We start from the raw sequence: 22,713 nt of genomic DNA, 5'->3' as shown, positions 1-22,713 counted from the left end.
AATCAGGACTAGAAACGTCTTTTCGTAGGAGTGTTAAAAATTGTTTTTATATATGTTTCATTCTTCGTGACAGTATAATAGTCTTTGATGTGAGTCACCTATGTAGGCTGTTAAGGTCAAGTTTACTGTATCAATAAGTTCAAGCTAGTTTATATTACATGAGTATTTTGTTTTCTGTACTTTGTACCAAACGTTTTTTATATTGTAATCAGACAACTACTAGGTAGTAATATATCAACAGTAAAGTCACATCTCTAATTATATACTGTGAATGTTGGTTTTTGTTTGGTCACTAGACCAATACTTTTTAAAAATCATGGCATGCAACTATCATAATAAAGTTACTGAGAGACTGGAGATTTTACTCAGACCAGGTTTTTTCCTATGAACTATTCTCTCCATCATGCTGTAAACTTTGTGTTACACTTTTGGCTGTTATCATAGTTTTGCCATCATCATATTTATTATAAATTTCTAACGTGTCATTCCTTAATTTTTGTTCAGGATTATTTACTTGTCCTTTTTTTTTTTTTTTTTTTATATCCTCCTATTGTAATCTTTCTCGAGGTTTTTCAGATTTTCCTACCAACTGTGTAGCAACTCCCATTCAGTCTCTTCAGCACAGTCCTCCACTGCCTTGATCATTTCTCATATGACAGCCTGTTTTATAAACATTAGCAGAATCATCAGGTTTATACCTGGGGCTTTTAACTTATTGGGTGTTCTTTTAAGTATACCATTGGAAAAGAAATCTTTCTTACTTTTACTTTCAAGTCTTCAAAGTTTTATAAGGAAATGTTTACAGCATTTTGTTTACTCTTCACTATAAGGTTTTTCTTTCACACAGTTTTTACTGGACATTCCAGTTTGATTCGTATTTCTTGTTCTTATTATTTCTGTACTTCACCATTCTAGGGCATAGCTGTTGTATTTTGATTTGAAGTCCTTTCAGCTGTTGGTTTCTTGCCATGGTAGACTTTTTGATTCAGCTTTTCAGTGAACATTTTAAAGAGAAGCTGTTAGTCAATTAAAACTTGTGGTCAGCCATTGAACAACAACAAAAAAAAAGAGAGAGAGAGAGAGAAATCCTTTGAGATTTATGTGAAAAAATGAAGTTTAATATACTTAGTAACTCAGTATTTTAGAAGAGAAAAATATTTTCCTTATAATTTGAAGTTCTTCATGTATATTTAAATTGTTAGTTTTTCATTTCATAAATACTGGATTGAAATAAGAACATGGGAACATCCTTACTTTGTACTGACTCTTTCAAAAGGTAAAATTTAAGATTGTATTCAGGTGCTGTAACAGTAAGTGACTTGAATTTTTTCTGAAAGATAGACATTAAATGAAATTGGTTTATAAAATATTATTTTGTTAATACATGTTTTTCTTTAAAACTGTCTATTTGTCCATGATTACCATGAGTGTGAAATTGATAGACTAGTAGTGTTACATTTCAACTGTTGCCTTCTTTATAAAGCAGTAATGATTTTTGTTTTTAACACTTAATCAATATGAACAACATGTACAAAAAGTAATCAGCTGTAGTTTCTCAGGCTAAATATACCCCTAATTTCATAGTTAAATGTTTCAAAAGTTTAACATGTTCCAACTATAAGTTTATTCTAAGATGCTTCTTGTAATTTGAAGTATTTTCAATTTTTACACATTTTTGTTGTTTAGTTCATTAGTGGGTATAAAATTTCTTTCAAATGTATTACTAATGACAGATATGAACAAACTTCTGTCCTGAATGATCATAGATGCATCAAGTTGTAATGCCCTTCATTGAACCATTGTACATTTTCAACTTTAATAAATAATAAAGTAATTTCTGGCTTATCTTCCTTTCATCACTTGCACAAATATTCAACTGTGATTGCAGCCATGCGTTGGAAGTTCATTTATCCATTTATTTGAAATTTAGGGTTATTAATAAAAAATAATGCTCTTTTTCTTAACCTTTTTTTATATATTTTAATAAAGTAACTCTAAACTGGGTGGGCATGTGTATTTTTTTTCTTTGAGCTATTCATATTTTAATATATAATTTTCAATTATAATAACTGTTGATATAGCTATTTTTGTATTTGCCAATAATTATTATTTTATCTTCTATTTTATTTTCACCTAAAGTAGTATGCTGTAATTATTAAGTATGTATATTTGTTTGTTTTTTTACAAATAACTGTCATTGGGTGGTTTTGATATTTGTAGTATACTTTGACTTTTAGTTACTTCCTAAAAGTAATATTCTTTGTCTGTTTTTCAGCTATTGTGTTTGTGTATGATTACCACCCAGGAGCTGATACTCTAATGAACCAGTACTTCAACCAGCCAGGGCTCACTACTGCTGTCAATGGATATCATCCAGCATTGTTTAATAATGTTGATGGAATGATTAGATCATATGGCCATAGTAAAGGTGACAAAAATTTCTGTCGGAGCATTTTTTTTTGTTTATTTTCAGATTCATATTTTTGCAGTTGTTTTCCATTACATCCAAGGTTAATTTAAGAAACCTTCTAACCATATTTTTTCTAAGTCATTTAGTACAATGTATCAAACTACTATGAGTACACCATCAAATGAGGCATTTTGTCTAAAGTGAAAAAACTAGTATTAAGTTTTCAAATTAACCTTAAAAATTAACTTCATTTAATGTTGATTAACATCTGAAACTGTGAGACATTTGTCATAAGCACCTTAAAAGTATGTTACAATATGTCATATTGTTTATTGTAAGGTTTAGGTGGGTTGAGACAACATGCAGGACTTTTACCCGAGAGTCAGATTTGGGCCTATGTTGTACAGCTGAGTTCAGCTTTACGTACAATCCATGCTGCTGGCCTTGCATGTAGAGCTTTTGAACCCACAAAGATTCTTATCACAGGAAAGTCCAGGTCAGTATTTTGTGCATTCCTTGTGCACTATTGCCAATAAGTGTAACATTTACTGATTTTAAAGTTGTCCTTGTAAACTATCCAAATAACATATATCTATTTTATGTTTTTGTAGAGCATAGTAGTGCAAATTAATTGAATATTGCTTCATTTGGTGGGGGTGGAGTAGAGATGGGATGTGTATATATATTGACTTTTGATGTCATATTTACATTGTTATACACATTTTTTGTAATAAGTTGGTAAAATAATGTTGTCATAGTGTTATCTTATATATTTTCTGCTTACGGGATTTTTTAAGTAAAATGTTAATTCTTTATTAACTCCTTGTGATTCTGCAATTAATTACATATCTGTCTTTTCCTTCAGTTTCAGTCTCTCTCCTAGATACAGTATTGAAGCACATAATGCTCAAATAGTACCTGTGGATCTTTTATTTTTCAGAATCCACCCTAAATAGTAAACTTCTCACAACAAGGAAAACATCTGTATAATTTTGATAATTTTTACTTTCAGTCTTAGACATCAACAGTTGTGTATATTGTCTTGAGAACAAAAGATTCATTGATACTAAAACTTTTTTCATTAAAAGTTGAAATAAAGAATGTCAGAATGTCCATTTTTAATGCCTTCTAGTGCATTAAGGTAATTATGCAGACTTATAGTGCTAAAAACCAAATTCTGATACCCATGGTGGGCGTAGCTTAGATAACTAATCATATAGTTTTGTGCTTGACTACACAATTTTTTTTTTTTTTTTAACTAGGAATATTACAGTACAAATGCTAGGATTCATAAGTTGCTATACAGATCAGGGGATAAGGGTTAACTAATTATTTGATGCATATAGTGGTAGTGGACCTTAATATAACCTTTTAACCACAAAACACAAGTGTATATAAAGATATTTAGTTTAGGAATGTTATATTTATATGATACAAAAATGATAAGAGTCTAAAATTGCTACTGAGCACAATTCTTAAAGTAATGGAAGAAAGACTGTATTCAGAAGTGTAAGAAGTTTATTTCTTAAAACAGAGGATCCTTCACTAAAGTAAAGCAGAACTAAGATTTATTGTTTTTTCTTCACCTGCTAATGAAAGGTATTTGCATATCAAATACTTTCTTTCCATCAAGACAATATTTGTAAGTGTTAATGTCCAGTATTCTTCAATTACCTTCTTTCTAAGGACTGAAACTGGTTTAAACATAATACTTTTAACTCTATAAAATACAAGGACAAGTTTGAAAGTGCTGCATTACTTGCATTAGGCTTTCAATCATGAAATTTTAACAATTTGCTCAGCTTACTATAATTTTAGTATTGTTTTTACACCCTTAATAATTCTTCTGTTTATGTTTTATATTCCCTTATACACATGTACGTTTGCTGATAACAAAACATGAAGTGAGAGTAAAACTGTTTATATCTTAGAGACAGTTGCGTGATAGGAACAAAAAGTCAATCCGAACCTAATTGAAAAAGAAAATGTGATGATAAGGATTTTTCTATTCTGCGTTATGTACAGTAATTTTACATTTTAATGTTACAACAGCTGTACAGTTATTATATGCCCAGGCTGTTAGGTTGAATGCTAGACTGTGCCATTTTGGCTGAAAAATATAAATAAATGTACACTCTTTGTCTTTTGTTGTTTAATTCAATAAAGTTATTCTTAATACCTGATCAGGAATGAAAACCAGAATACATATTTAATTACAAAAATAATATCCTGTTTTGTTTCCAGTTACTTCATCTACCTAATGTATTGTTTTAGATTTTAAGTAAGGAAACACATTATGTTAGTAATAACAGTAAGTAGGCAAACAAAATTTGATAAGCTAAAGGAAGTGATTTATTTATAGTCACATACATCATGTTGTGACAAAACACTTATTCCCGAGATATAGTAACCATCACACAATGTTACATCATGACTTTCACAAACTCAAGAAACACTTTGCATGTACCCTTTACAACAAAAGTTATATTTTTATAAACTTTAAAAAACAGATACAGTACACTTTTATTTTATAGACTGCGACTTAATTGTTGTGGGATTTTTGACGTACTGAGTTATGATGCCAGTCAGATCAACCCTAAAGATCTCATACGCCATTTCCAAGTAAGTAAACTTTATTTTGTACTGCTTGGTATAAATTGTTAACTAAATTTTTATTATATTGTGAATTTCATGTCTTTGTGTATAATATTTATTTGTTACTACATTTAGATTCTCATTATTAGAATTATTATTTGGATTTTTAATTTATCTACCTTTTTGTACCTAAGATTAATTTTTTTAATCCAGAAGACTTCCTTTTTAAAAACGATCATCTGGTGAAGCAAATGTATGTTACAAAGACATTATTAGACTAGGACATTCACATGATGGCTGCTGTTTAATTCATAGGTTTATAACTTCTTGCCTTAACCAGAATCATTCCATTAAAGCAAATGATTTTAACCTGAATAAGTAAATTAACGAACTTTAAAAAAAACAAAAACAAAGAAATTAATAAGTGGAAACTTGTACTCAAAAATTTTTCATGGAAATTATGTGAACTTAGTAACTTTGTGCAGTAGTTTTTCATATTCGACCTTAAATTTGAGTGAAACAAATACTGTTGACAAGAACTTTGTATAATGAATTTCACATCTTACACTACATGACCTATCATGGGTAGGGCAGTCAACTTGCAAAATATGATTGTCAGTTCCACATATTGTTAGTAAAAGAATGTCCCATGAGTTGATAATAGGTGGTGGGGTTCATTTGTTTTTTTCTTCCATCACTTCTAAATTAGGGACAACTACTGCAAGTAGCCATCGAGTAGCTTCATGCAAAATTAAAAAACATCACACAAATATATTACATGTATGAATTGTAAAAACCTTTAACATAATTTAAATCACTTTTTGTTTTTATTAATGTAGAAGAACTTCTATTTTACTATTGAAGTTTTGAAAAAGTCCTTTTAAAATGGTAACGTTCATAAAATGTTTATTTTTATTAAAAAACTGTTCATTCCCTCCCATGTACAAACTTCCCACATGTCACTCTGAGATTCACAGAATTCAAGCCTATGAATAAACAATTGTTTACTTATGTTTGAAATTCAAACACTTAACAGTGTTGAACCTTTACACAAATATTTTCAAGCAGAAACTTTTCAAGGTTAGAGGAGATTAGTATTATGAACTAAGCTTTAAAATAACTAAGCATTTTAATCTTTGTTATGAAAATTTAGATGACATTAGCAACTTATAACTATAGTGATTACCAGTTCGAAACTAGGTTTAAAAAACAGAAGAAATATGAAAACTAACTATGCTTGGTCTTCCTTTCAAGAATGCAAGTTGACTCTTTAATAAAACTCTGGATTTTTAATTGGGAAACTGCATTCACATCTGTGCAATACCAGTTAACATTCTCCACTCTTGAAGGTTTTGGTGCATTATAAAAGTAACAGTCAGTCCCTTAGTATATTTGGTGGGTGCTTTTAACTGTCTACCTTTTGATCAATACATCATAGTTGAGATTGGCAGCAAGTAGCCTTGGTAGCTTTGACTAAATACTGTTATAAAATCTTACTTGCAAATAGTTATGTTTGAAAGCTAACAGTGCCTGTTATTATATAAAGAAATATAAAATTCAGTCATAGAACCAGAGATAAAAAAGGTAGTTGTAATTAAGTGACATTATTATTTTTTGTTTGTTTGTTTAAATTAACTTCATTTTTCCAAGAAGGCTGTAATCAAACAACTGATATTTAAGATCAGTTCGAGTTTTTGTTTTGTTTTTTAATTTTGTTCACATAATTTCTTATGTTAAAAATCATTGTTAAAGAAAGTTGTTCATTATTTGGAATTGAGAGAATTCAAAGTTATTTTGTTTGTTGAGTACCACATATTATTATTTGTACATAAGATATATTAACATAAATACATGTATATCTGTATTAAGTATTTGTAGACTGTGAAATCATACAGGTGATACAGTATAATTATAACATAAGCCTACAAAGAACTATTGACCAATTGACTTACATTTTAGAAAAATCTTGAAACATTCAACAAGGATGCAAATTTAGTACATTTGGTGTGGTACATGTTCTGCTACAAGATAAACATGAAAATTAGAGGGCTACCGATCTGCTCATGACATATTTTGTTTTGCATTCATTTTACTAAAATGTTGAACATACTTAAATTGTTTTCAGCAACACGAAAGGTGAAAGTCATCACAGACATTTCTTCTGTCTTCTGATATATGATTTACTAATTGGATAAGTAGTATTGTTTAATTTATTATATTTGTTTTGGTAACACATAAAGATTCATGAATGAAATTTCTTGGAATACAAGATGAACAATCAAAATAGTATGAAGATTGTAGAAATAACATACCTTTATTTTGTATTTAATATGTTTTCATTATCAGCTTTGAAAATATGAAATGAATTCTGTCTCAGCTGTGTAGCTGTTCATATTCAAATTTTGGTATTTTAGTGAAAAAAATTAAAAAAAATGAAATTTATTAAAGATTCAAAAAACATTAAAAGAGTACTTGTTTAAAACAAAACTTTTACTTCAGTATCTGTGGTGGGTCATCTACTTGTTGGTGTGTCAGTTGCTGTATGTCATGACAGCAATGTTTCATTTTCCCCAAGTGAAAGAGCATGTCGGTTTGAAGGGAAATATGTATATATCCTTTTATGAGTTCCAGGCACACATTTCAACAACATACTACATTATTTGTCTGTACAATGTGTGTGTGTGTGTGTGTGTCATGGTGAATTGTTTTGTTTGTGGACAGCATTACAAAAGTTAGAAAACTTTGTCTCTTAACTAATTATTATTCTAAAAACAGCTGTTAACTGTAGCTATCAAATAAAACTGCTTTTGTCACTAGTGCTTGCTTCTCATGTGACTGTAGTTCATTTAGGTACTTACTGTTAAGTATTGACTGTTTCACAGTTCAAGAGAACTTGTTTTAGAATGATAATGTGCAGCTCTTATGACTCTTCATATTCAAAGCTCTGATGCTTACCCAGATACATAACACGTAGAAAAAACTTAACGGTACTTAATATATCAGTCATAATTTAATTTCTATATAACAGCACAAAATAGAGTAATATTAACATTTCTTTAGATATTTATAGCAAAAGTTTAATGTTTGAAAACCTTGGGGCCCAACAATTGCATCATTGTTCCTCCAGTACTTAAATCTAATTATTCTGAATATAGAACAACATCATAAATGTGTCACCCATGCATAGATACTGTAAAAAATATAAACATGGGCTTATTCTAAGGGGAAAAGTCACTACAGGGTATTCAAGAAGTCAATTGTCATAGGCTTGAATGTCTTTACATTCTTACAAACTACACTAAAAAGGGATTCAGTGATGAAGACATTCAGCTCAGATAACCCTTGCATGTTAATCAATGTTCGGTGTCATTACCTAAAAAGAATTGGTGAGAATGTAAGGAAAGAAGAAAAGCAGTGTTGATTTCCTCAGTATTAAATTGGCATTTGGTTTTGGGACACTATGCATGTCATGTATATGTACATATGTTGACATTAACAGTTGTCTGATCACCTGAAACAAGTGTAAAAATCATTAATCTGAACTTAGTAATATGTTCAGCAAATGCACTATTATGCATGTACTAGTGGCTGAATTCTCTATATGATAATACCACATTGTGACCAGTATATAATTGTGTATTTTTTATTGTTTGGTATTTTATTGCATGTTAATGTCTTAACCAACTGACTTTCATGTTATTTTTAACCACAACATGTTGTTCCAATCAAACAACTCTGAGATCTCTCAATTTAAATACTTAAACAAAAAGGACCTGAGTCAGATAACTTAAATCAGAAACACAACTCAGAAAATGTTGAAAGGAAGAAGTGGAAGAGAAGATTGAATAAGTCTTATAAAGAGAAGATTTAAGTGTAAGATTTGAACTAATGTAGTGTTTTGTTAGTACTACCTAAACTTCAGCAGTGTATATACACTGCTGGCCAAAATCTTAAGGCCAATGAACATGAAGAAAACGGCCCGGCATGGCCAAGCATGTTAAGGCGTGCGACTATTAATCTGAGGGTCAAGCTTTGCATCCCTGTCGTGCCAAACGTGCTCGCCCTTTCACCTGTGGGGGCATTATAATGTGATGGTCAATTCCACTATTCGTTGATAAAAGAGTAGACCAAGAGTTGGTGGTGGGTGGTGATGACTAGCTGCTTTTCCTCTAGTCTTACACTGCTAAATTAGGGATGGCTAGCACAGATAGCCCTTGAGTAGCTTTGTGCGAAATTCCGAAACAAACAAACATAAAGAAAAAATATGCATTTTGCATTGTTAGACTCAACCACTTATTTAAGTAGAGCTTCGAAAGATGAAAATAAGAAAAGGGTAAATAAAAAAAAAAAACTTTTTTTAGCATTTAATAGGGAAAATGTGAACACTATGAAATTAGCCTAAATACTAGCTGGTCAAAAGTTTAAGACCATACTGATACGAAGCATTAATCAGTAAACATGTTACGAAATTTAGTCATTTGTGTTCAAGTATTAGCATTATCAACATCTCCTGTGTTACATTGGGTGAAAACATAGCAAAGGCTAAAAAGTTGACAGAGTTTGAATGTGGCAGAATTGTTGGGCTGCAAAAGTAAGGTTTTCTCTCAACTGCCATCACTGATGGGGTTGGGCATAGTAAAACTGCTGTTGCAAATTTTTTAAAAGACCCTGAGGGATACAGAATGAGAATTTCCAGTGGTTGGCCCAAGAAAATTTTGCGGCATTGAGCAGGAGGATTTGACGGGTTATCTAGCAAGACACCACCCAATTGTCAAACTAGATTAAGGCCCTTATGGATGCAGAATTCAGCTCAAGAACAATAATATGGCATCTACGAGAGAAAGGCTTTAAAAACCATAAACGCCTTCAAAGGCCATGCCTCCTTCCATACAAAACAACTCGATTAAACTTTGCTGAGAAGCACCAAACATGGAACATAGAAAAGTGGATGAAAGTTTTGTTCTCTGATGAGAAAAAAATTTAACCTGGATGGTCCAGATGGCTTCCAACATTACTGGCATGATAAGGATATCCCACCTGAGGCATTTGCTACACGACACAGTGGAAGAGGTTCCATTATGATCTGGGGTGCTTTCTCCTTCCATGGGACAATGGAGCTTCAGGTTATACAGGGGTGTCAAACAGCAGCTGACTACATTGGCATGTTGGAGAGAGCATTTTATTGACTGAAGGTCCTTGCTTGCGTGGAAATGACTGGAATTTTTCAGCAGGACAGTGCTGTAATGCACAAAGCCCACAGGACAAAGGACCTTTTCATGGTAAATAACGTGATTCTTTTGGACCATCCAGCATGTTCGCCTGAACTGAACCCCATTTAAAATGTTTGGGGGTGGATGGCAAGGGAAGTCTATAGAAATGGATGTCAATTCCAAACAGTGCATGATCTTCATGAAGCCATCTTCATCACTTGGAATAACATTCCAGCCAGCCTTCTGCAAACGCTTATATCGACCATATCAAAGCCAATATTTTAAGTTATTCTCAATAACGGCCATGCAACTCACTACTGAGACCTCTTGTTGGGCATTTCCTACCCTGTTTAGGACTTCTTTTTGGCATGGTCATAAACTTTTGACCAGCTAGTATTTAGGCTAATTTAATAGTGTTTACATTTTCCCTATTAAATGCTAAAAAAGGTTTTTATTTTTCCTTTTCTTATTTTCATCATTTGAAGCTCTGCTCAAATAAGTGGTTGAGTCTAACAATGCAAAATGCAAATTTTTTCTTTATGTTCATTGGCCTTAAGATTTTGACCAGCAGTGTATGGTGAGAAGTATTCATGTATAAATTTCATTAATTACCTTTTTGCTGTTTAAAATCTTGTATTAATTTACCAATAAGCAGACAAATCCCAAATTTATTGGAAGAACAATAAATTTTTCCATTAATAATCTTTGGAAAAGTGAAATTTACCATTCACTGGTCTGAACAGACAACTGAGTTTTCAGGTTTATGGTGAATCATGTTGTTACCAATATTATCTAGTAAAATATAATACGTGTAGATTTAGTTGTTTGTGTAGCCCACTTTACTTTGCTAGTAATATTATATGTAAGCAGATAAACAGGTTTTTGTGGATGAAAAATTATTCTGTTTTATGTTTCTAAAACAACCACTTTTATATATATATATATATATATATATGTACACATTTTGTCTGTGTATAATAAAAGTACAAATTAAGCATGATGAAATTCAATAAGCAACTTTACTTCTGGGAAAGAGATAACTTCTGATTTTATTAAGTTTTTGCTGAAGCAGTAAATTTGTTTTATGTTCATAAACAATAAAATCATTATGCCTGTTTAATTCTAAGCAAAACATGAAATGAATGGAACAAACAGCAGAAGTAAAATGTATTAAATAGTATATTTGTATTATACGATTTTTATTTTTCAGTATCCAGGGAATTTCTTATTATCTTATTTTGTCAGTATACTTTATGGTATCAGTCCATCTGAAATTAGTATTGATTTTATATCAGTACACATGTCTTAAATCCTTGAAATATGACTGTTGGTTCTAAATAACTTTGTAAAAGTTTTTAAAATTTTTGTTTTGACACGTGTGGATGTAAAAATATTGCACATGTTTACATAATTATAATAAATCAACATAATCTTTTTTTTTGTATGTGAAATTTAAGCAAGAAGATCTCCTGGCTTTTGGTAAAGTTGTACTGGCCCTTGCCTGCAACTCCCTAGCAGCTGTACAACGAGAGAACGTACAGACCTCCATGGAGCTTGTTTCAAGAAATTACTCTCCTGATCTCAGAAATCTTCTCATGTTTGTTATTTTTTTATTATCTCTGTGATCCATTTTCACATCTGTGAATTATGTTCAACCTTATTTACATTTTGAGATAGATTTATACTATTAAAGTAAAAAAAGTATTATTATAATATCAAGCCCATATATAAAGTGCTATCATGCGAGTACAACTGTAATATTGATAGCCAACTTGTCAGTTTACATTTCACATGCACTTTCAGGACTATTTTCAAATATTTTCTAGTCAGCTCTGTATTATGTGCTGTCTTTAAAAAAAGTACCACATTCATCTCTTGCTAGTCCAATAGTCATTGGTCTTGTAAACATTTAGAGCTGTGAGTACATTATATGAATGAAATCTCCCTGTTTAATTGATATCAGGGATGCTTTTCTACAAATTCCAAACTTTCTGAGTATTTTAGAATTATAGCTTCTCCAAAGATACAAGTTTTATTCCAATGAGAAACAATAAAATGTCCCCCTGTTTATAATTTGACTTGTACTAAAATATAACATGACATTAAGGACGCCAAGAGTTCTTTTAACCCATCCGTGCCATCGCATCTTCTAAATCAACTAAACATTATAATACTTAAAGCCATCTCTCATCATTCAAATATGTATTAAACTTTCTTGTAAATTCCCTTAAATTATCTGCACCTACCACATCTGAAAACAACACATTCCACCCTATTAGAAAAATAAAACTGCCTAATCTAAAGATCACTCCTACCCTGCCAAAATTTATATTTTTGTCTACTGCTCTTAGCATTAAATATAAAAAAATATGATGCTTTAACCCAACTAATTCCCTAACAATCTTAAATACTTCTAACCATACTTTTTTCAACAGGAAGCATGTTCAGAGATTTTAGCCTATCCTTGTTTGACAACCTTTCTATCTCAGGTATCATCTTAGTGTTCTGTCTCTGAACCCAAGGTTGAAAACAGTACTTTAAATGTGGCCTAACCAATGATTTATAAAGTGACATTTTAACCTCCATTTCTGTAGATACAACCTAAAATCCTGTTTGCTCTGCCACTAGTAACATCACATTGCTTGAATGGCATTAGATTGTGTGCTAACTTTCTTGTAGTTTTCTTGCAGTTAAAAATGTCTGTTATAAAAATGGAAACCTTTCAAGTTAGAAAAATCAATAAAACTTCTCAGATACAATCTTTAGTGGGATTGGTTAGAAAAAAATATTTTAAGGTTAGGTATAAAATATATCAAGAACAGTATTGGGAAATTTTACATTAAACATTGACTAGCTTAATAAGTCATTGTGTTTGTGATGTCTTTCTGGAGGCAATGGAGTGATAGCTTTTGAAAACCATATGAAACATAAAAAAAAAACATTTAAGAATAAAAGTGTGCATATTACAATTTGTATGTATGTGTGTGTTAATGTCCATATATTTATTATAGTTATGCAAGTTATTGTTTAAATGAAGCTTTGCTCATATTGTGTAATATTTTACAGGTATCTACTTTCAAGTCAAAGTCGTGTACGAAGCATCAATGAAATCATGCCAATGATAGGTGCTAGATTCTACACTCAGCTTGATGCAGCACAGATGAGAAGTGATGTAATAGAAAATGAATTAACAAAAGTATGTTCAAGATTTAGATAAATCTGTACAAAGAAAAATTGGTTTGAAACTAATGTGGAAATTATATGTACAAAAAGTCACAGTTGAAAGAAAAGCAAAATCTTTTAAAAGAATTATATAATTATAAAATGAAAATACGTGGATGATTATATAAGAGATTAATGCAGAAAAAAATAGTTTTAATGTGAAGATATAAGGTGAATATAGTGTAAAATATAACATTTGTTTTAGCTGCAGATGTTTATGAAAATATTATGACAATATTTATGAACTCTGGTAATAATTACTTTCCATTATTTGCTTATTACAGATGTATTTTTATTTTTGCTCAGGAAAAAATAAATTTTGTGAAAATATGTAAATTTATTTTGTACTTGATTCTTCTATAGTACACCTAATGTTTCCTTTAATCACTTGTAAAGTTTTAGAAAAAAAATATTTTGTGACATATTTTTCATTGAGCTCTACAGATCTGCATTTAAGATTTTGTTTTCAAGAAGTGTATTCTGGGTAATTTCATGTCTGTTTTTTACTAAAAACTTAAATATACATATTTCATGATGTTTATATTTACAGATAAATATAATGAATTATTAAAGTTTTCATCATCTTCTAGGAAATTGAAAATGGAAGATTACTTCGATTGCTTTCAAAACTTGGAACCATCAATGAACGACCTGAGTATGAATTTCAGTTTGATTGCTAGATAAAAAAGTTGAAAGTAGAATGTTAGTGTTATAACTTTCATGGTTAAGAGTCCTTTTTCAAAGATATTTAGCAGTGAATGGCTATTACATTACTATGGGATTGTTTTAGTTGTTGTTGTTTTCTAACTGAATATGGTGTCACAAGTTGTATTGAAAATACTGGCCAACAATGCTTTTATGATAAATTTGAACATTTACAGTCTTAAATGTAAGTTTTTCATATTTTTGTACTAAACTTATTTAATTATTTTCAAGTTTGGTTATCAGTATAATGCACTGTAAATAATCCACCAGTTTTCTTCATGAGTAGTGTTGTCCGATTCATTGAAATCAGCTATTAAACCAGCAAACACTCTTGATTACTTAGTTAATGTAATGATTTATAGGTTAAACTGGTCATAAGTTTGGAGCCTAAATGAGGCCCAGTATGCTGAGCTGTGGATTTGAGGTTCCTTTACTACCAAAATAAAATTGTTAGTACATTATAAGAGTGGTGGTGAACTCTATTGCTTAATTAGAATAGCCCATAATTTGGTGATGAATGATATTGACTAACTGCATACCATCTAACAAATCACTACAAAATTGGATGGCCTTGTACAGATAGCCTTGAGTAGCTTTGCACAAAACTCATTCACCAGCATCAAAACTTAAGTGAATTGCTCTTACAAAATTATTATTTTGGTTGCTGCTTTGTAGATTTAGCATGGATCCCACCTGGGCTGAAACTGGAGATCGATATATGCTGAAACTGTTTAGAGATTACCTCTTTCATCAGGTCACAGAAGATGGAAGACCTTGGATAGACATGGCTCATGTTGTGCAATGTTTAAATAAGGTAATGCTGAAAGAGTGCGTTTTTTTTGTAAGTAATATTATTTGCTTGAAGAAAAGTAAAGAATATTGAAATAACGTTTGAAAGACATTTAAGCTTACGTCACTGCTGAGATACCATTGTATCTTATTTACATATCCATATATCTCCAAAACTTTACTGACTTTGTGCTACTGTAAAAAAAATTAATTAAATCTAAATCTACAATATTTACCCTAAATAGTTTAAAGCTTATAATAGTCTACATTTGTTTATACGTAATTTTATTATTTATTGTTTTTTTAACAATTGTTTAACTCATAATCCAACCATGCAATTTGTAACTCATTAGGTGGACTTGTAGTACGTGTTACCATATTGAATGAAAGTTTTTAATTTTTACATTTTTGTCGCTTTTATAGCAAGAAATGTAGTACTTGAGTTTGACATCTTTTTTGGTATTGGTTGCCACGAGAAATTTCAGTACACATGTTTATAATGATGGTACTGGTACAATATATAATTTTTATGTACACTATGCAATGCACCTCGGAACAAAGTAAACGGTGTCCTGTCTGATACATATGAAAGTTATTTGTCTTTTGATAATGCTATTTATCTGTGTCGACTAGAAACAAAACTGTGACCTGATATTGTTCTCTCTTGTAGTTAATGCTTCAATTGTTCACAAGGGATGGCTTGAATTACTTTTTTATATCAATTTACTTTATACATATACTTAGTTTGATGAAGAATATTAGAGGTCAGTGACCATAATTCATGTTTTTTTTATTAGATTTTCATCAAGTTTTTTCAGTTTTATTGTCACTTTTTAGGTAAAATATCCTTTTGATTGTTTTCTCCCAAACATGTTTCCATTAATATTAAGTAATTACAGTAAATTAAATTATTGTACAGGTTTAAACTTTGTGATGGAATTTTTATCATAAACCTTTGAACTATTAGTTTTTGGGTGCTTCACTTGCTTTCAGAGTTAAACCTTAATTTTTTAGATTATATAGCATAATTAGAAAATGATATTCTTGTATGTATGAAATGCTGATGGGCCTTTGAATCTTCCACTTACCATAGAACCACTTGAATGAGACAACTTTATGAAATAAATAGATAGGTCTACTTCAACAATTTCTGCTGGGATGTTAAGTGTGAAAGTTTGTGTGATAAGATTGTATTAGCAAGGTCGTGGATTCCTACTTTCTAGAGCTGTATATTACTATCATGGATAATTGGGGCTGAATGCCTAGCTTTGGAATGAAGACATAACCTTAATAGATCATAAGTTTTAATAAATCTCTTGCATATATAAAAGCTAGTTGTCATTTTGTGTGTGAGCCTCATATTATGAGTCATTTTTTATTTCATTTTGCACCATTCTTATTGACTTTTTGAGGGTTTGCTTGAAAATTGTTTTCATCATCTGAGTGTCTGATTATATTTCTTTTATGATGAAGAATAAAATTTGGTGAATAATAGTCATTCGAAGAGCAAGAGGCCCCTGGAATTTTTGTTTTGTTTTCACAAAACTCTAACCTGTCATTTTTTAATATGTCTGGCAAAACTAGTAACTATTATAATTTAACTGGTTTCCAACTAGTACAAGAGGAACATAAATTAATTCTTTTTGCTGCTTGTTCTCAACATCATCTAATAAATTTTCAACTCAAAGATGAAACTTAGCTCTCTGTACTTAAAACAATGTAGTATTATACATAATTTAAAACTTTACATTTGTGTTAGTTATAATTGATGTAGTATAACATGTCGGAGAGAAATATGAGTAACTTATGAAAGACAGGATGAGACAAATGGTTCTGATTTTCTAGTTTATAACTTCATAAACAAATAAGATTGAAAAATATAAAAATTATTCCCAGTAATTTACACTAGATTTTGTACTTCAGAGAGTGGTGATAAATAAAGTAAAAATAGGTGATCGAGAGAAAAAATTTCATAATTTTCAAACTAGGAAAAATAGTGATTTTTTAAAAAAAATATTTCCTTGTAAACTTAAAATTTGATTTGCTAACTGTGTTTTGATGCCAAGTTTATTTATAAACATTAAAGTAGTTTAATTAAATGTTGAATGTAAAAGCAAGAGTTTTCCCTACTTGATTTGTTGTCCATTACGTATTTTATTCTCTTTCCATTGAAAGTGACCTGTGTGCGATGGAATACAAAGAATAAATTTGTATGATTTATTAATATTCATAAATATTTCTTGTTTAAAACATCTTTTAAACCCATGATATGTGATATTTCACAAAATTACACCTTTATGTAGCAATTGTTGCCTCTTACTACATATATTAAGAACATACTAAGATCAAATTTCCACACTTGCATCATAATTCCTGAAGAACTATAAATCTGTAACTTGAAACTCCATTAGTTTACATATGTTTTAGTGAAATGTTTAAATAATAATTTTACAGTTTAACAAGTTACTGAGATTTACAACTGAATTAAAATGCAAAACTTAAAACAGTGTGAATAAATAATGTACGAGCCAGAAAATAATTTGTATACTTTAGTGTCATTTAGTAATAGGTAGGCAAACAATAATTTATAAGCAAAAGGAAAAGATTTATTGATGGTGGAACATATTACATTGTCCAGCAGAATATTGTTCTGTCTTCTTCATGCCTGAATAATTAGTGATGTTAAACAAAATAAAGAATCCTCACTCTTCAGTCATAAATCAGGTGAATAAATAATGTTAAGTTATTCATAAACAAACTGAAAAATAATGGTTATCAGGACTGTTTTATTTACTTTTTTATAATAAATACAGAATTATGTTAATGGTTAACTAGCCAATTACTCATGGTGCCAATGCATTAGATTCATATGACATATTCATACCATCACATCTGCACCCTGAGAATAAAGAGTAAAAGTTCTCCATGACTGAGGATGGGAAAATCATGACCCATATTGCAAATCTACTTGCACACAAGATATCAATTTAGCAAAGTTGGGAGTTGCACATCATATAATAAAAAGGTTTTTCCAGTATTGTATAAGAAAGAGTTCCATTATAGTGTGATGAGGTCTTGTTATGTAAACCACATTATGTAGAACTTAGAGGGCATTAGTTATTAGTTACTTGGTTTAAGTGACCGATTGTTACATTTATAATAGTTCAGTGTACTGTGAGAGAATGACCAACTTCAGTTTATGCTTGAATATTAAGGATATTTAGTTTTATTTAACATCACTGTTTATTAGATAAAAGGGTGGATGTTGGGAGTTCTGTAGAAATTAAGGGTGGCTCACTTGCACTATAAGAATGTTATTTTTTTTCTAACATCAAATAAAAACGTTAAGGTTGGGAGGCTTGCTTTGCAGTATTTGTTTGGGCTGGTTTAATTCTGTGTTAAAGCTGTTTCTAAATATTAAAGGTAATTGCCTTCCCCAAATTTACTGCAGATAGCAAAAAGCAATTGGAGCTGAGATGTAAATTCAAGTACTCAACTTCTGACTTTTAACTGATTCTTCTTAGTTGCTGGTGAGCTTTACATTGGCATTTGAAGTTTGCCTAATAAATGGAATTTTTCCAATGCATTTGGGTGCTATGACCACAGGCATTATCTATTATGACTTAAAGATGTCAAGAAGGAATGATAACAGAAGCATAATTTTGAATTTCAGTTTTGTTGTTTCTGGGTTATGTTACACATGTGTATGAACTTGTAAGTAATGGTTATTACTGTCTGTCTAATTTGTAACTTATGATACTGTTGATCTCAAAGATATTTCAAGATTTAAATCTTTGTTTTTCATCTGATTATAGTATGACACACTAAGCAGTACATGATGCAACTACACCTTAGCTATGATACAAGTTATTGACAAGGATGGAAGGTGTTTAGATGTGGCTTAGAAAAAATTTATGATTCACCTTATATTTATGTAATAGAAGGTTTATATTTGTTGTTTTTAATACTCTATCTACTCTTTAAATAGGAAAAATAAACTTTGCTAATGTTTTACTTACCACTATTATACTAAACAAAATTATGAACCTAATATTTTTTGTAGTTGTTGATATAAAACACAGAATTTGTTCATTTAGAAATTCAAAATGAGCTCAATTATTAAATGTACAAATAGGTATGAAGGTTGGTTCATACTGCTATTAATAGGTAGAAAAGAAGTTGTTTTTTCAGATGTTTGATAATTGATTTTTACTTATCACGAGTAATGTTTCATTTGAATTTTTAAACATAAAAAAATTTTTTTTTAGAAATGCTTCTAGATTTCAGAGCTTAAATGTACACGTAAAATGTAATATTGCTACATGTTTGCTTCTGTGGATCTTTAGATGTCTGTATTAGTAAAACTAAGTTCTTTAAAGAAAGCAATGAAAGCCATTGTCTGAAAATTGTTAGAGAAATGTGCTTCTTTTCTTATGTAAAACTCAAGATTTCTAGGAACTATTAATTTATGATTTTGTTTTTTATTAGAAAACAGCTACAAAGTAATAAAACTGTATTTGGTCATTGTTAACATTTTAAATTGAATATATTTTTATTTCAGTGAGAAATATAACGTATGCATTTTCTTATTACAAGTGCTGATCAATTATGTACACACTTTTCAACTTCTATATTTCTTTAAAACTTTAGAGAGAGCAAAACAGTTTAATTTTTTTTCTAATAATTTCACTACAGTTGGATTCTGGCTCACTTGAGAAGATTTGCCTCACATCTCGTGATGAACAGAACGTCTTGGTTGTAAGTTATGCAGAACTGAAGCATTGTTTCGAATCATCCTTCAATGAATTACTGGCTGCTCAGAAGCCTCATACTCCCACATAGCCTAAAATATCACAGAAGAAATAATCTTTCTAATAAAGTAGTATGGGACCAGAGAAGATTGTTGCCAATACAAAAGGCTTATCTGTAAATTGTTCATTGCATTTATATGATCAGGCACAACTACATGCCGTCTTTTTGGAGATTTGGAGAGCAAAATCTGTGAGCCTCAATTGCCAGATAAATATGGGAATTGACATATATTCTTATGAAACATTATCCAGGCAGAGCATAGTTGTAGGGGGAAAAATATTTCAAAGTGAAGAATGAAATAGATATTGTTAGAATCAAATTTCTTAAATATGTACATTCCTAAATGAACAAGTAATACTTGCTGGTTATTTTTATCCATCTTCAAGTTTAAAAACTGTACAGTTTTGTGGTTGACTTACATACGTTTCAATGGGCAGTTTTCATTACAACACAGAGATAATGAATAATAGTAAATGCCCCAAAGAATGTTACTTTAAGTTTTTAGTGTTTTGTTTCCTTTCTTGTGAAAGTGAAAATTTGCCATTTCTCATGTACATGATGAATTGCTACTCAGGGATTGAAGGAGTTGATAGAATTGGTTTACCAATTTGTACTGAGTGTTGTTTAGTCCTTATTGGTCATCAGTAGAAAAGTTGGATAGTATTCTTATAATGCTGGTATAAAAATAATATATACAGATATATATTTTTTAAATACTAATAAACAAACTGATTAGAATTTACCTTCAAACATCAGTGATATACTTAAAAGCCAACAAAATGAAAGGTTTTGTATGAAATAGGTTTAACGTGAGTGATGTTTCACTTTCAGTGAATCTGTATGAATTTACATTTTGAAGTTGTAATAGATACTGGAATTAATAGGAAACATTAACCAGCTTTTTTTGTGAAAAAATGAATAATCTATGGATTATAAATATTCAATCAGTAAGTATACATGAGAAAAATCTTACAAAGGGGTCAGCTCTTGAAAAGACTTGTTTTTTACATCACCTTTAACACTCTACTAGGATATCATTTGTTAAAACTGACACCACTACAGTTCACTTACATTTTATAAACTAAACTTATAAAACTTACAAAGTTACTGACTTAAAAATTTGTAAAATCTGTAATTGTTTTAATATCACAGTTAAATAAAAGAATTTTGAAAATTATAGTAGAATATTTTTGCATTTGTTAAAACTTATACCAATATAATTTACTTAAATTTTACAAGGAAAGTAATAAAATCTGCAAAATTATTGATTTAGAAATTAATACAGATTAAGTGCATTATGTTAAAATAACTTATAACCACACCATATCATCACAATTAATGTCAACTTGTTCAGTCATGTTCTTTATGACAACCATGCATCTTGACAATGTCTTTGAGTGTAGGTTTTAATACTAAAGTCTCTTGCATAAAGCTGTTGTGTTCAAAGCACAACTCTTCTCCCTAAACCTTGCCACAATTCAAGTATTGGACAAAGGTAATTGTTTTCCAGTGCATGATCATACAATCAAATTGCACAGTACATCTTCATGTAGAACAGCAAAAATAACCATTTCATTCTCCAGCTAATTGAGGTATGCTGTGGTTGAACTGATATGTTATGGAAGAAACTTGTTTCATGTGACTTGTGTTGCTTTTTCAGGCTTGGATCTTTCTTGGTTATGTTACACATTGTTACTCAGGTCATATGATCAGTTGCTGCTGCTGACTTTCGTGTAGTTGAATTCTCACCTGTTAAAAGATACCACACTTTGTCAACTAAAGCTGGAATATCACTTTTTCTAAGTCTCTTTTCAGATGGTCATTATGGCCCAAGTTGATCCATATTCCTTTGTTTTTTATAATATTATGAAATATTTGATCCAATTAGTGCTGCAGTTGCTTAATATCAATGACTTTTTAGATAAAATCCAATATTTACTATTCATAAAAAGATCCTTTTTTAATTATGATTGTTTCAATACATAAAGATATAGCATTTGTGCTACTTGTTTAGCCATATAATCTCAGGTAGTAATGACTTCATCTTGCTGTGTAAAATTATTTGAAAAAGTCATTAAGGTTTTAGAAATCATGTTGTAAATTTTTTATTTTAACAAGGTCTGTCGTTTTTGTTGAAAACTATTACAGCCAATGTATTTCATTTTTACAGCTTTTATACCAATTACCAGGTCCACCTCACATCACATTGAGTAATTTTCTGTGTGTGTTTTTTTTTTTTCCTGTTCAACTCCTTAAATCTGAGCAGATGCTAACAGCATCCAGCCAAAAATATCAATTTACCCATCTAATGGAGACAGCATCTGATAACATTTACATCTCTTTGATTGAAAAGAAATCCAAATAATGTTATCTACCTTTTATAAACATAGAAATTTCATAAGGTTTGATTATAATTATTAGAACATCATAAAAATAATTCCATTGGAACATGCAAAAAGTTATGGGTTTAAAGAGTTAAATAACTTGTGAAAACACAGTAGGTGAAATTAATAACTTTCGAAGTAAACTATATAAAGGACCCCAGTTGTAATTAATTAATAGGATTAACTGCAGTATTGATGGCATATTTGTTTAAATCTATTTTACATCTCATTATGTAATCAGTAATGCTGTATATATCAAAATAGTAGGTTCTATAAACAGTGTGGTGCATAAATAGTTCAGAAAACGTATTTAAAAAAAATAATGCAATCAAAGTAGAACTAAACAGTAATCCTAAGTATAACAATGAAATTTTGGAAAAATATTTAAAGGTATTTTCAAAAGGATATTTTGTCACATAGTTAAATTAAATTTTGGGAAAAAAGTTTTACTTGTAAGTTATTTCATTTCTATATAATGAACAGTTGAAAGCATAAATTTATAGTGTATTTTTTTAATTAATACAAGTGTTTATGTATGCTGTACACATGACAGTTTTCTTTGTATGTACATTTTGGATTCTGAACT

General features: G+C 30.1%; 1 protein-coding gene across 4 annotated transcripts in view; it reads left to right on the top strand.

Annotated features, from left to right (window-relative positions):
- The window catches only part of PAN3 (Poly(A) specific ribonuclease subunit PAN3), a 50,715-nt gene extending 29,408 nt beyond the window's left edge, over positions 1 to 21,307 (top strand). For 2 of the 4 annotated variants that reach the window (XM_076462684.1, XM_076462682.1), the window contains exons 10-17: positions 2,276 to 2,428; positions 2,750 to 2,906; positions 4,945 to 5,032; positions 11,673 to 11,812; positions 13,282 to 13,411; positions 14,028 to 14,092; positions 14,818 to 14,956; positions 19,627 to 21,307. In XM_076462684.1, coding sequence (XP_076318799.1) covers positions 2,276 to 2,428; positions 2,750 to 2,906; positions 4,945 to 5,032; positions 11,673 to 11,812; positions 13,282 to 13,411; positions 14,028 to 14,092; positions 14,818 to 14,956; positions 19,627 to 19,773 — 1,019 coding nt within the window. In that variant the 3' untranslated portion in view covers positions 19,774 to 21,307. Of the gene's footprint in view, positions 1 to 2,275; positions 2,429 to 2,749; positions 2,907 to 4,944; positions 5,033 to 11,672; positions 11,813 to 13,281; positions 13,412 to 14,010; positions 14,093 to 14,817; positions 14,957 to 19,626 lie in introns of all 4 variants that reach the window. The other 2 variants (XR_013016100.1, XM_076462683.1) reach the window with 2 other exon arrangements.
- Positions 21,308 to 22,713: the final 1,406 nt, after the last annotated feature.

The sequence above is a fragment of the Tachypleus tridentatus genome, chromosome 10 (assembly GCF_004210375.1).
Source record: "Tachypleus tridentatus isolate NWPU-2018 chromosome 10, ASM421037v1, whole genome shotgun sequence".
Lineage (NCBI taxonomy): Eukaryota > Metazoa > Arthropoda > Merostomata > Xiphosura > Limulidae > Tachypleus > Tachypleus tridentatus.
Note: the sequence above shows the minus strand (reverse complement) of the source record. Positions and strands in the feature narration are given on the sequence as shown.